This window comes from Chrysemys picta, chromosome 13 (assembly GCF_011386835.1).
Source record: "Chrysemys picta bellii isolate R12L10 chromosome 13, ASM1138683v2, whole genome shotgun sequence".
Taxonomy (NCBI): Eukaryota; Metazoa; Chordata; order Testudines; family Emydidae; genus Chrysemys; species Chrysemys picta.
In genome coordinates this window covers 49,860,237-49,871,686 of record NC_088803.1, presented here as the reverse complement: position 1 = coordinate 49,871,686, position 11,450 = coordinate 49,860,237, and the positions used below count along the sequence as shown (strand labels likewise).

The 11,450-nt window shown below is 48.0% G+C and overlaps 1 protein-coding gene across 13 annotated transcripts in view; it reads left to right on the top strand.

The window, feature by feature from the left end:
* The first annotated feature begins 233 nt into the window (after positions 1-233).
* The window catches only part of KCNQ2 (potassium voltage-gated channel subfamily Q member 2), a 125,409-nt gene continuing 114,192 nt past the window's right edge, over positions 234-11,450 (top strand). For all 13 annotated transcript variants that reach the window (XR_006176448.2, XR_006176450.2, XR_006176449.2 and 10 more), the window contains exon 1: positions 234-731. Coding sequence is in view for 10 of the 13 variants with exons in the window: in XM_065566178.1 (XP_065422250.1) it covers positions 436-731 (296 nt within the window). In the remaining 3 variants the exon portion in view is untranslated. The remainder of the gene's footprint in view (positions 732-11,450) is intronic.

Below are 11,450 nucleotides of genomic sequence, written 5' to 3'. Positions count from 1 at the left end.
GGGAAAGGCGGCGGAGAACAACCCTGCCCAGCACCAACACATCTATCCCCAGGCCCGTCTCCTCCGCGGGCTCCCCCAAAGGAGCACGCCTGGAAGGCTCGTTTGCAAAGCCGGGGGCATGAGGACCGGGGCGGGGGTGCCCCCCCCCCGGCTCCCCCCTGCAGCCCCACCCCGGAGAGGCAGGGACAAGCGTGCCGGGCGGGCGGAGCTGCAGCAGGCAGGCGGGCGGGCGGCGAGGGGGCTGGCCAGACTGCAGAGCGCCCTTGCGGCTTTTCCTTCCCGAGTCTCCGGCTCCCCCTGCCCCGGCCCTGCCATGCCTCTCTCCGGCCCCGGGCTGCTGCCCTGCCCGCCGCCCCCCGCCCCGCGCCCCCTCTGAAAGCCAGCCAGGCTCGGTCCCGCCCCAGCCCGGGCGAACGGCCGAGTCCCGGGGAGAGGATGGTGCAGAAATCCCGCAACGGAGGCGTGTACCCGGGTGCGACCGGAGAGAAGAAGCTGAAAGTGGGGTTCGTGGGGCTGGATCCAGGCGCCCCGGATTCCAACCGGGATGGGGCGCTGCTGATCGCCGGCTCGGAGAGCACCAAGCGGGGCAGCATCTTGAGCAAGCCCCGCTCCGGGATCTCCGGGACGGGGAAGCCCCCCAAAAGGAATGCCTTTTACCGCAAGCTGCAGAATTTCCTCTACAACGTGCTGGAGCGACCCCGCGGCTGGGCGTTCATTTACCACGCCTACGTGTGAGTAGCCAGGGCGGGCGCCGGAGCGCAGCCTGCCCCGGAGAGGGAGGCTGGCGATGGCTGGAGAGCTCGGCTCACCTTGCAGCCAGGGCAGGGGGCAGCCCGGGCGGCAGCGGATGCCTGGCAGCTCATCCCCCGGGGGGCTAAAACCGAGCTGCAGGGGGAGCGGCGCTGTGTGCGGAGGAGGAGGGGCGAGCTGCAGGGTGGCAGGTTTTAAGCGCCCCCCTTTTTTCCCCCCCCACACTGGCCTGTCTGCATCTTGCAGCTCGGAAACACCCGCTGAGCCAGCCGGTTTTCTGCCTTCCCTGCCTGAGCCCTGGTTGCGCTGTCTGCATTGTGTGTTGTGCCTCGCCTGCTGGGGGCTGCCTGGGCCCCAATGCAGGGTGCAGTTATTAAGGAGGAGGGGGGAGGGACCACCTCAAAAAATCAAACAAGCAGCCCTGCAAAATTGGAGGGTCGCTTAAGACCGATCGCGATGATGCACATTTCCCAGCCCTGAACCAGATGCAATACAAACACTTCTGGTTCTTAGGTGAATACACTCGCCTAGCTCCTTCGCTTTGTATATGTGGGTGCTTGCCTCCTCTCCCTGATCACAATGTGCTGTGGGACATGACATGCTCATGGATCACTTGGTTCTGGTTTAGATGGAGCAGTGGCTGAGGGTTTTTTTTTGTTTTTGTTTTTGTTTTTTTGGTCCTGCTTGGAATCATCCTAGCAATGCTGTTAGCAGCAAGGGACAGAAAAAAATCTGGCTCGGGCGCTGCTGTCTGTGCTGTGTCTCCCTTCTCTCCCCCACCATTCCCCCCTTCCTCTATCCCCAGCTTTGATGGATTTGTGTCTGGCAACATTTTGGGCTGTGGACTGGAAGGTATTTATGGACACCAGCTAAAGTAGTGCTGTGTCAGGGAAGAAATGCTGATCAGTGTCTGATTCCTGACAGCAGAGAGAGGGAGTGGTAGACAATGGAGCAGTCCCAAGGCAGACGTTTGCACTCAGCTGCCTTTTTTTAACAAGTAATGTTTGTATTCCACCGATCAGTTGGAAGAAAGCGCAGATCGGCTCCTGTTGTTTGTGGGAATATAAAGGGGATGCCAAGCTGCATGATGTGCTGCTGTGTTACTGCAACTCCCTTCCCTCTGGGAGTTTCCATGGTCCCCACCAGGCTCTTCTCCAAATCTGATGTAAGGTGGTGGCATGTGCCTGGCTTTTCCTTTTGTTGTGGTATGTTTGGGGTTTGTTTTGAATGGAGGGTTCACCTCCTCCCGACCTGTTTTTGAAAAGTTTTTCCCTTTTACGTGATGGCGATGGTACCAAAAGGCGTTGGGAAGTGCATTCAGGTGCTCAGCCATTTTGTAAGTGGAAGCATTTCAGAGAGATCTTGTTGCTGAGTAAACTTAGACAATGAAATTCTGGCTCCACTGAGGTCCATGACTGTTCACTTCAATGGGGCCCAGGTTTCTCCCAGAGAGATCTTAACTGAGTGAGAAGCAAATCACACCAATATGTCTTCATTTCTCCATTTGGTCCACAATCAGAATACGTGTTATCCAATGTTCAGAGCTGCCAAGCACCTTCGGCTCTCATGGGCTTCCCTGGCTCAGCACTTCCGAAAATCAGGCTCGTATTTTGTGAACAAGCCCTGTGTATGTGTGCCCAGGATACTTGATGATGAAATACACACAAAGGCTAAATCAGTCCCTAGGGGCTGACTATAGCTGCGATAGCCAGTGTGATTGCAGGGGTCAGGATAAAGATGACACAAGTGGAATGGGATGAAAGCAAAATGGCACATGGCAGGTTAACCCCATGCAAAGAAGCTTTTTTAGTACAAAAAGGATAGTGTAGCTAACCTGCCTGACTCCTGTGTGATTAATCCAGACAGACGCACTGTCCTGAATTTATCTCCTTGGGGCCCCTTTCAGAAACAAAGCTTTATAATGTCACTTGCTATTCCTGAGGGAGTAAGGGGATCATCCCAGATTCATGCAGCTACAAACTTTACATCATCCCTCATAGTCCTTCCCCAGAGGTGAAATCCAGCCCCATGCAAAGGACCATCACAAGGCCTGTACTACTGAAGTCCTCAAAACTGGGCTTAAGCGGGGCTTAGACCTTGTGGTAAGTGTCTGAATTTCACCCTGTATGCTCCGTATGTGGGCACCATGTCCAGGGAATAAGTGTTTTTATTTCCACAACCATGTGACGCACCATTGACCACCTCCCCTGAACTTTTCCCACCTATCCCCCTCACTCAGGAATACTTCAGCGCATTCTAAACCTCCAGACACTTTGTTTTTTAAAGGCTCTGCCACAAAACTGTTTCCCCTCAAGCATTGATCAGGAAAATGCGGTCGAAGCTTATATTGCATTCAGTGCTGGACCAGTGACCATTTCAAGGGCCTACATGTTACGATGCTTCAGACGCGTGTTACACAGTACTGGGAAGCTACCCAGCATTCTGGTCTTTTGGCCCATACTTGTGCCAGAGTTCGCCCTGGTACGTTGCTCACTTACAGATGTAAAGCACATAATACACATATAGACGAATGAAAGCCTATGCACCCGTTATGCCCCATTTGTTTTTGTAATTATTTATTCATATTACATTAGTGCCTAGAGAACCCAAATAACACTAGTCCCCATAGGGCTAGGTGCCGTACCTACATGAGAGACAGTCCTTGCTACAAATTGATTACCATCTAAGTAGGCAAAGCGGACAAAGGGTGAGAGAGTAGAGGCACAGGTAGGTGAAATGACTTGCTCAAGGTCACACAGCAGGGCAGTGGCAGAGCTGGGCTCAGAATCCAGGTCTCCTGACTCCCAGGGCAGTGCCCTCGCCACTAGACTTGCTACTTCTTCCCTCAGTTGAGCCCTGTTTGGGGAGCATAAGTGGGGCATAGGCCTTCTGCACAGGAGTGAATTTCATCTGCGATGCACATGTGTAGTATTGGACTCAGTTTCCACCAGGGGGCGGAGCTCTGGGGAGTTTTCAGGCGCCATAATGCAGGTAGTGAGCGCTTCACCCACTGAAATGAAGGCAGGTGTGTTTGTGTCAGTGATTAGACTCTCAAATATTGTCTCCTTACAGCGAAATGTCCTAAATGCACATGGATTCTATTTTAAATGCGGATAGATGCATTTGCATAGGTAACTCTGTAACATCTGGAGCACCACACGTTAGAATCTGACATCACACAGTGAAGTAAACTATTGTACATCTAAGTGCGCATGGTATGTCCATTTCCACATGCAGGTCTCAGCCAGGGTTTTTCTCATTTTTGACCCTCACATCTCACACTATGATGATTGTTTAAAAAAACAAAGGAAATTCAGTCCAAAAAGGTAGTTAAAGCAGTATTGTGGGTGACTATATGAAAGCATATATGAAAGTGATGGCACACAGCCATATAACAATTGGGACTGATCTGCTGTGTCCTCTGTTCCACTCCCCTAGCTGTAATGGCATCCTTTCTCAGCCAATGCTAGCTCTGCATGTTCTTGTTGGACCTTGTCTTCTTTCAGGGATGAAGTCTGGGATTTGGCAAACCACAGCAGTGTGCTGGCGTTCTCTAGACATTGTGTGGGTGGCTGGTACTTTGGCTTTAAAAGGTCAGATCCCCTGAATTTCCTCTTGGAGAGGTGAGCAGATAGGTAGCTTCCCAGGGCTGGTGATCAGTTTTCACAGCTGATGATTAGCTCACCACAGGAATCCAAGTGAGATGCAGTCTCATCCCAACGGGTCTACTTCCCTCTGGACATGTGCTGTTGCCCCTTTGTGCCAGTTTGGGGGCAAAACCACGGACTATTCTGTGTCTCTGTATTGCGATTGATTTTTTTGACACCATCGCCAGGCTAACACAAGTGATGGCCTGTTCATAGGATATAAAATGGGCCTTCACTTGTAAACACACCATTTTACACAAGCACTTTCATGCACTAACAGCTGAGCATACAGGGGACAGAATTTTCATGTGCAAAACTGTGTCGGCCGGAGTGAAGGTTGGGTTCTGCCCCCACTGAAAATCAGTTCCATTGTATCTCTGATTTTCATTGGATTATTTCTCTCATGCCTGCTCTGCTTCTCCTGTCAGAGTCTGACCTAAGCAGAATGGGGCCTGATAATGCTCAAGTGAAGCCCCGCTTAAGTACCAACATAGGCTTTTCCTGGGGAGACAGGTGGTGCATAGGCCTTGAACTGGCTGTCTACACAGAGGTTGAGTGGGTGGCTGGTACTCGGGCTTGAGGTTGTCTTTCCCTCTTGCCTATTTCACATATTTCTTCAAATTCCTCTATCTTGCTCACTGTAATCTGTTCATAGGATGCAATATCTAGTATCCTGTCTTCTGACAGTGGCTGGTGCCAGATGCTTCAGAGGGAATGAACAGAACAGGGCAATTACCGAGTGATCCATCCCCTGTTGTTCATTCCCAGCTTCTGTAAGTCAGAGGTTTAGGGACACTCAGAGCATGGGGTTGTGTCTCTGAACGTCTTGGTTAATAGCCATCGATGGACCTGTCCTCCATGAATTTATCTAATTCTCTTCTCAATCCAGTTATACTTTTGGCCTTCACAACATCCCCTGGCAACGAGTTCCACATGTTGACTGTGCATTGTGTGAAGAAATTCTTCCTTTTGTTTGTTTTAAACCTGCGGCTTATTAATTTCATTGGGTGCTCCTGGTTCCTGTGTTATGTGAAGGGGTAAATAACACTTCCTTATTCACTTTTTTCACACTATTCGTGATTGTATAGACCTCTATCATACCCCGCCTTAATCGTCTCTTTTCCAAGCTGAATAAGTGGGAGTACCATGAATTTATATGGTGGCATTATGATATTTTCTGTCTCATTATCTATCCCTTTCCTAATGGTTCATAACATTCTGTTTGTTTCTTTGAGTGCCGTTGCACATTGAACAGATGTTTTCAGAGAAAGATCTCTTTCTTGAGTGGTAACAGCTAATTTAGACCTCATCATTTTATAGGTATGATTGGGATTCTGTTTTCCAAAATGCGTTACTTTGCATTTATCAAGATTTTCACCTGCCATATTGTTGCCCAGTCATCCAGTTTTGTGAGATCCCTTTGTAACTCTTCGCAGTTAGCTTTGGACTTAACTACCTTGAGTAATTTTGTGTCGTCTGCAAGCCTTGCCCCCTCATTGTTTACCCCCTTTTCCATATCATTTGTGAATATGTTGAACAGCACTGGTCCCACTACAGATCCTTGGGGGACTCCGCTATTTACCTCTATCCACTGTGAAAATTGACCATTTATTCCTACCCCTTGTTTCCTATCTTTTAACCAGTTACCGATCCATGAGAGGACCTTCCCTCTTAATCCATGACTACTTACTTTGCTTAAGAGCCTATGGTGAGGGACTTTGTCATAGGCTTTCTGAAAGTCCAAGTACACTCTTGTACACATGCTTGTTGACACCCTCAAAGAATTCTAATAGAATAACGAGGCACGATTTTCCTTTACAAAAGCCGCATTGACTCTTCCCCAACATATTGTGTTCATCTGGTCTGATAATTCTGTTCTTTACTATAGTTTCAACCAGTTTGCCAGGAGCTGAAGTTAGGCTTATCGGCCTGTAATTGCCAGGATCACCTCTGGAGTCTTTTTTAAAAATTGGCATTACATTAGCTATCCTCCAGTCCTCTAGTACAGAGGTTCATTTAAATGATAGGTTACGTACCACAGTTGCATCTGAAGAAGTGAGGTTCTTACCCACGAAAGCTTATGCTCCCAGTACTTCTGTTAGTCTCAAAGGTGCCACAGGACCCTCTGTTGCTTTGTACCACAGTTAGTAGTTCTGCAATTTCATATTTGAGTTCCTTCAGAACTCTTGGGTGAATACCATCTGGTCCTGGTGACTTATTACTAGTAAATTTATCACATCAGTCTGTGCCTCAAGCTGATTTTTTTTTTTAATTTCAACCAAAATCGTTCATCCATTTCTCAGAACAAGGTTGGGAGAAAATACATTGTTTTAGCCATGTTAAAAAAATTACAACCATGTTTAATACTTTCATGTTTTGCTCCACTGTAGTGTTTGTGAGAGAACAGGGTTAGGTTGGTGCAGTGAAGCCATATCAACTAATGTGACTTTGGTTTTGGAGTATCTTTCCTACAAAAACATGGACCCGTTTCTGTTGGTGTTGAATTCTCTTAATTCCCACCAAGTCAATGTGAGCTAATGGCACTCAGCACCTGGCAGGATCAGGCCCTGTATCACATAGTATTTTGCACAGTTACAGGTTATTGACCTCACTTATGGCTTCTGGTGATCAAGGGTCAAAAATGGCTTAAGTCTCAAATGAAAATAAGCAAATTATTCTGGTGACCTTAACTTGGTCTCCCGAACATAGTTACAATAGACATTGTTATCTAGTTATAACAGACCCACATTACAAGGGGGATGATTGGCGATCTCACTGCTGCTAAATAAAGGTATCATAGATTGGCACAGAGGTGTATTGCATATTGGGGGATCTTGCCAGCCCTCCAGCTGGCTCTACCCAGTGCTGTTAAATCTTCTATTTCCGCAACTTCAATTATTTAAAGGGACACTAACTAGATTCTAAGTAAAAATAATTGAGCTGCACTGACAGTTACCCTATGGGGAAGAACGGACCCTCGGGATTGCAGAAAAGTATGTTTTCTTTAAATGCGGACCCTCAGTTGTCTTTCCTTTCCATCCAGAGTGCAGGGCAGGAGTAATTCTTCCACAATAAAAATGAATGATGCTATGTCCTCACCTCACTGAACATGCCAAGTGACTTCAGCTCCCCACACAATTCCATCAGCTCTATCCTGGCCAACCGGAATATGACACCCTATAATATATAACTTGAAGAAGCTGGGGGATCATATCCATTGATTAAAAAGCACCGAAATATAAAAGTGTGGGCAGCTTGTTGGGAAATATCTCAAGCAGAAGTCATGAGCTGGTGTAGAGAGGAGATTGCTTTATCATGGCCTTTGGGCTTTTTTAACTGCATGACAGCCAATAGGGTGGCTGGCCTACTTCTAAAAGTTATTTTTCTGACACTCCCCCTCCAAAAACCCTAAACCACAAAAAAAGACTTTACTAACAAATTTTATAATCAGCCATTCATGTGAAGTATTGTGTACCCTCTGCACAGTGGAAGCCCCAGCAGTTCTTTCAGAGGGAGCCCAAGCGAACGAACTAATCTAAGTCCCAGAAATTTGCTGACATTCTTGATGGCTGTGGCGCATGCACAAAGAAATAATGCAAAAAGCAGGAAACCCCGTAGACCCATATCGTTTTGTGCTATAACAGACACCTGGTGGGGAAACAGGGTTTGCAGGGGGAAGAGGTTGAGGGCCGGGATGGGGAATGTTAAGGATATAGTCAGGGGTGAAAGTAGAAATAGGGACTTACCGGTACGGGGCTGTGTTGGGGCTTGCTCTGGCCCCTGGAAGGGGTGGGGCCTCGGGCAGAAGGGGCAGGAATGGGATCAGAGCCAGCCCTGGCCCCCCCTGTACTGGTAAGTACCCTCCCCCGTCGGGGTAGCAGCGGCAGCCGGGGGCTCTGGCAGCAGTTTAAAGGGCCCAGGGATCGGCCGCCGCTACCGCCCCGGGCCCTTTAAACTGCTGCCGGAGCCCCTGTCTGCCGCTGCTACCCCAGGGCTCCGGTAGCAGGGCTCCGGCGGCTATTTAAAGGGCCCGGGACTCCCCTGTTTCTTCTGCCCTGGCCCTTTAAATAGCCGCCGGAGCCCCGTCGCTACTCCAGGGCTCCGGCGGCTATTTAAAGGGCCCAGGTCTCCCCTGATTCTACTGCCCCGGCCCTTTAAATAACCGCCGGAGCCCCTCCGCCGCTACCCCAGGGCTCCAGCAGTGGGGCTCTAGTGGCAATTTAAAGGGCTTGGGGCTCCAACCACTGCTGGGAGCCCCAGGCCCTTTAAATTGCCACCTGGGGAAGCCAGGCCGCCCCGGTATGGCGAACCGGCTCTTGCCAGTACTCCATACCGGGACGTACCGGCTTACTTTCACCTCTGGATATAGTATCCCCAGGCCCTTTAAATTGCCGCCTGTGCAACCCCTGTGTTTTTAAGCATTTACAACGGGACTACTCCTAGGGCTTAGTGCTCTCTGGTGTATGGAAGAGAAACGATCCCTCAGGATGTCGCATGGGAGTAAGAACAATCACATGAATTTAAGAAAGGGAAGATATAGGCTGAATACCATGAAATTAACTGACTACGGAATCACTCCCCGCGTGAATGGATGGGATCCCTATTACTTGAGACATTTAAAATCTCCTTGGATTCCACAGGAGGTGATGTCCTGTAGGCACCAATCTAACTCATTCCCTCTATAGAAAGATAATATCTTCTAAGGGACAATCTTACTCCTGGGGTGGGGAATGGATTAGATGATCTCATAGTTCTATTTTTCCTGTCTCGTTGCTGTGCTTCTCTGAGAGTGTTTGAAAGATACACCAAGAATGATGTGTATGAAGCTTAGTTGATAAACAGTCTTGGATATAGCCTGAACCTTAAAGAGCCCTGTCTTGAGTGATCTGTTAGTCCTATGACAGATTGTTCTATAGGATCTCGTGGAGTGGAACTGGTTAGCAACCTTGATGTGCCACAGCTATGCACTTGCACAGTCAAAACCTACTGAGACTGATGCTCTTTCCTTTGCTATTAGAGCTCTAACTGGATTACAGAAGACAAGTCACTCAGAGAGGCGGCTGTTTTGATTAGCTAAAAACAGATTAATAGTGTCAGCGAGATACTCGGTTGTTTCAGCTCAGACAGTGTGTCAACAGGTGCCCAAAAGCAAAGTACCGACATTTCCTGTGTGGACTGTGCATCTTAAAAAGGATGCAGTCAGAATGCCAGTGGTGCTCAGATACTCCGGTGGTGAGGATGGTATAAGAACTGAAATGGAACAGGAATAGAAAACAGAATCTGGCTTTGATATGCAAACTAAAAACCAGACTGACAAGACGTTGCAAAACCTAGCCCCAGCCCAGGTTCGGTCCATCTCTGTGGGTTAAATACAGCGCCATTGTTCCAAACCCCCTGAAATTCAGGCAAAATGAGCTCTAGAGCTGAGCCTCCCCAGGTTTTGATTATTCAAAGCCTAAACCCAGCTGATGAGGTTCTGAGAAACCAAACCAACCACCGGTGTGTTGCTCAGCTCCATGAGTGAGGTGTTCTTTACAAAGGGAACTTTATAACAGACCCCAATAAAAATGTGGGAGAGAATGCAGGAGTACAGAAATGTGGGAAGGTGTGATAAGGAATCAATACCTATGGAACTATTTATTATTAATCATCATTATTATTATTTTATTGTTAATGTATTAATCACCGTAGCACTTCATAACCCAATCAGGGCCCCATTGTGCTGGGGGCTGTACAAATACTTAGCAAAGAGACAGTCTCAAGGATCTTACTCTCTAAACATGTGATGAGAGACAACGGTTGGAGATGGATAGAGAAATGAGGGGAAGGACAAGGTTACAGTGATAAAGTAAGCAGCAGTCACAGCCTGCCTGCTCCCCAACTATTGTACTAAGAGGCGTTGGTTGCAGGATCACCAGGGTGAATCATGAGACGTTTGGCACTTTGTCTCTTGGAGAACTGAGGTTTATTCTCCCTTCTGAGTGTGAGTGGATCCTCCTAGTTGTGAACTTTCAGGCCAGTGAATTTCCGGGTACCTCATTTGTAAACGGACACCTGCTTTCCTGAAAGCGTTGTTTTACGGTGCTCTCTTCTTATAGCTGTGCCGCCGAGGGAGGTGAGAAAACCATAGCGAAATACAGCTGAGATAGCTGGAGTTACTGCTGTGCACCGCAATAGCTTATAGCAGTAGGCAGTAGATAAGAACACAGGTTCTGCTGACGGGCTGTCAGTCCTTATGAAGTTATTACCGCACGCGGGGGAAAGCATTACCATAAATACTGACCTAGAAGGTGACTCGTACGTACAGAAACCACCCCGTCTCATATTTCAAGAACGAGTAAACCTAGGAGCTTGTTTCCTAGTAGACACCCAGCCCATCTCTTTATTGTGATATCTGTTCAGTGCAGCTGAAGGGTAATTTCAATACCCACTGCAACAGGAAAATATAAAAGTCAAAGAAAAGATTAATTAACGTAATATGTAATAAAAAGTAACGATAATCCATATTTATTATGCTAACAGTGTCCCCAACTGAAATAAGAGCTCCGTTGGGGTGCTGCACATACACATCGTAAGAGACCGTCCCGCGCCCAAAGAGCTTACAGTATCAAAAAGACAAGACAGATGAAAGACAGGAGAAAGGGCTGCAGCAGAGAGCTATCAGGATGGTGTCCGCCCAAACATCATCTTAGTTCCGCTCTACCGTTGGATGTTATTTCTGGTTTGGTTTTTTTCTGTTTTCGTTTGTGGGGTTTGCAAAAGAATGTCTGAGTTCTTGGGGCTGAGGGGGGGTGAGGAGAAGGCAGGAGGGGAGGAGCTAATAGGGAAAGACAAGCTTATTCAGATTTTCCAACCCAATAGGAAATTGAGGACGATGATGATCCTGAACATCCTGCTCAGGAATAACATAATCAGAAATATCAATCTCCAGCATCGTCTGTGTTGTTTTCTCCACTGCATTTCATAAAATGTGGCCTTGCCCTGGGTTTTGTCCCAAGTGTTGCTGATGTTGCATTTGAGGAATGCTGGCTATATCCTGCATGGGGGACTTAG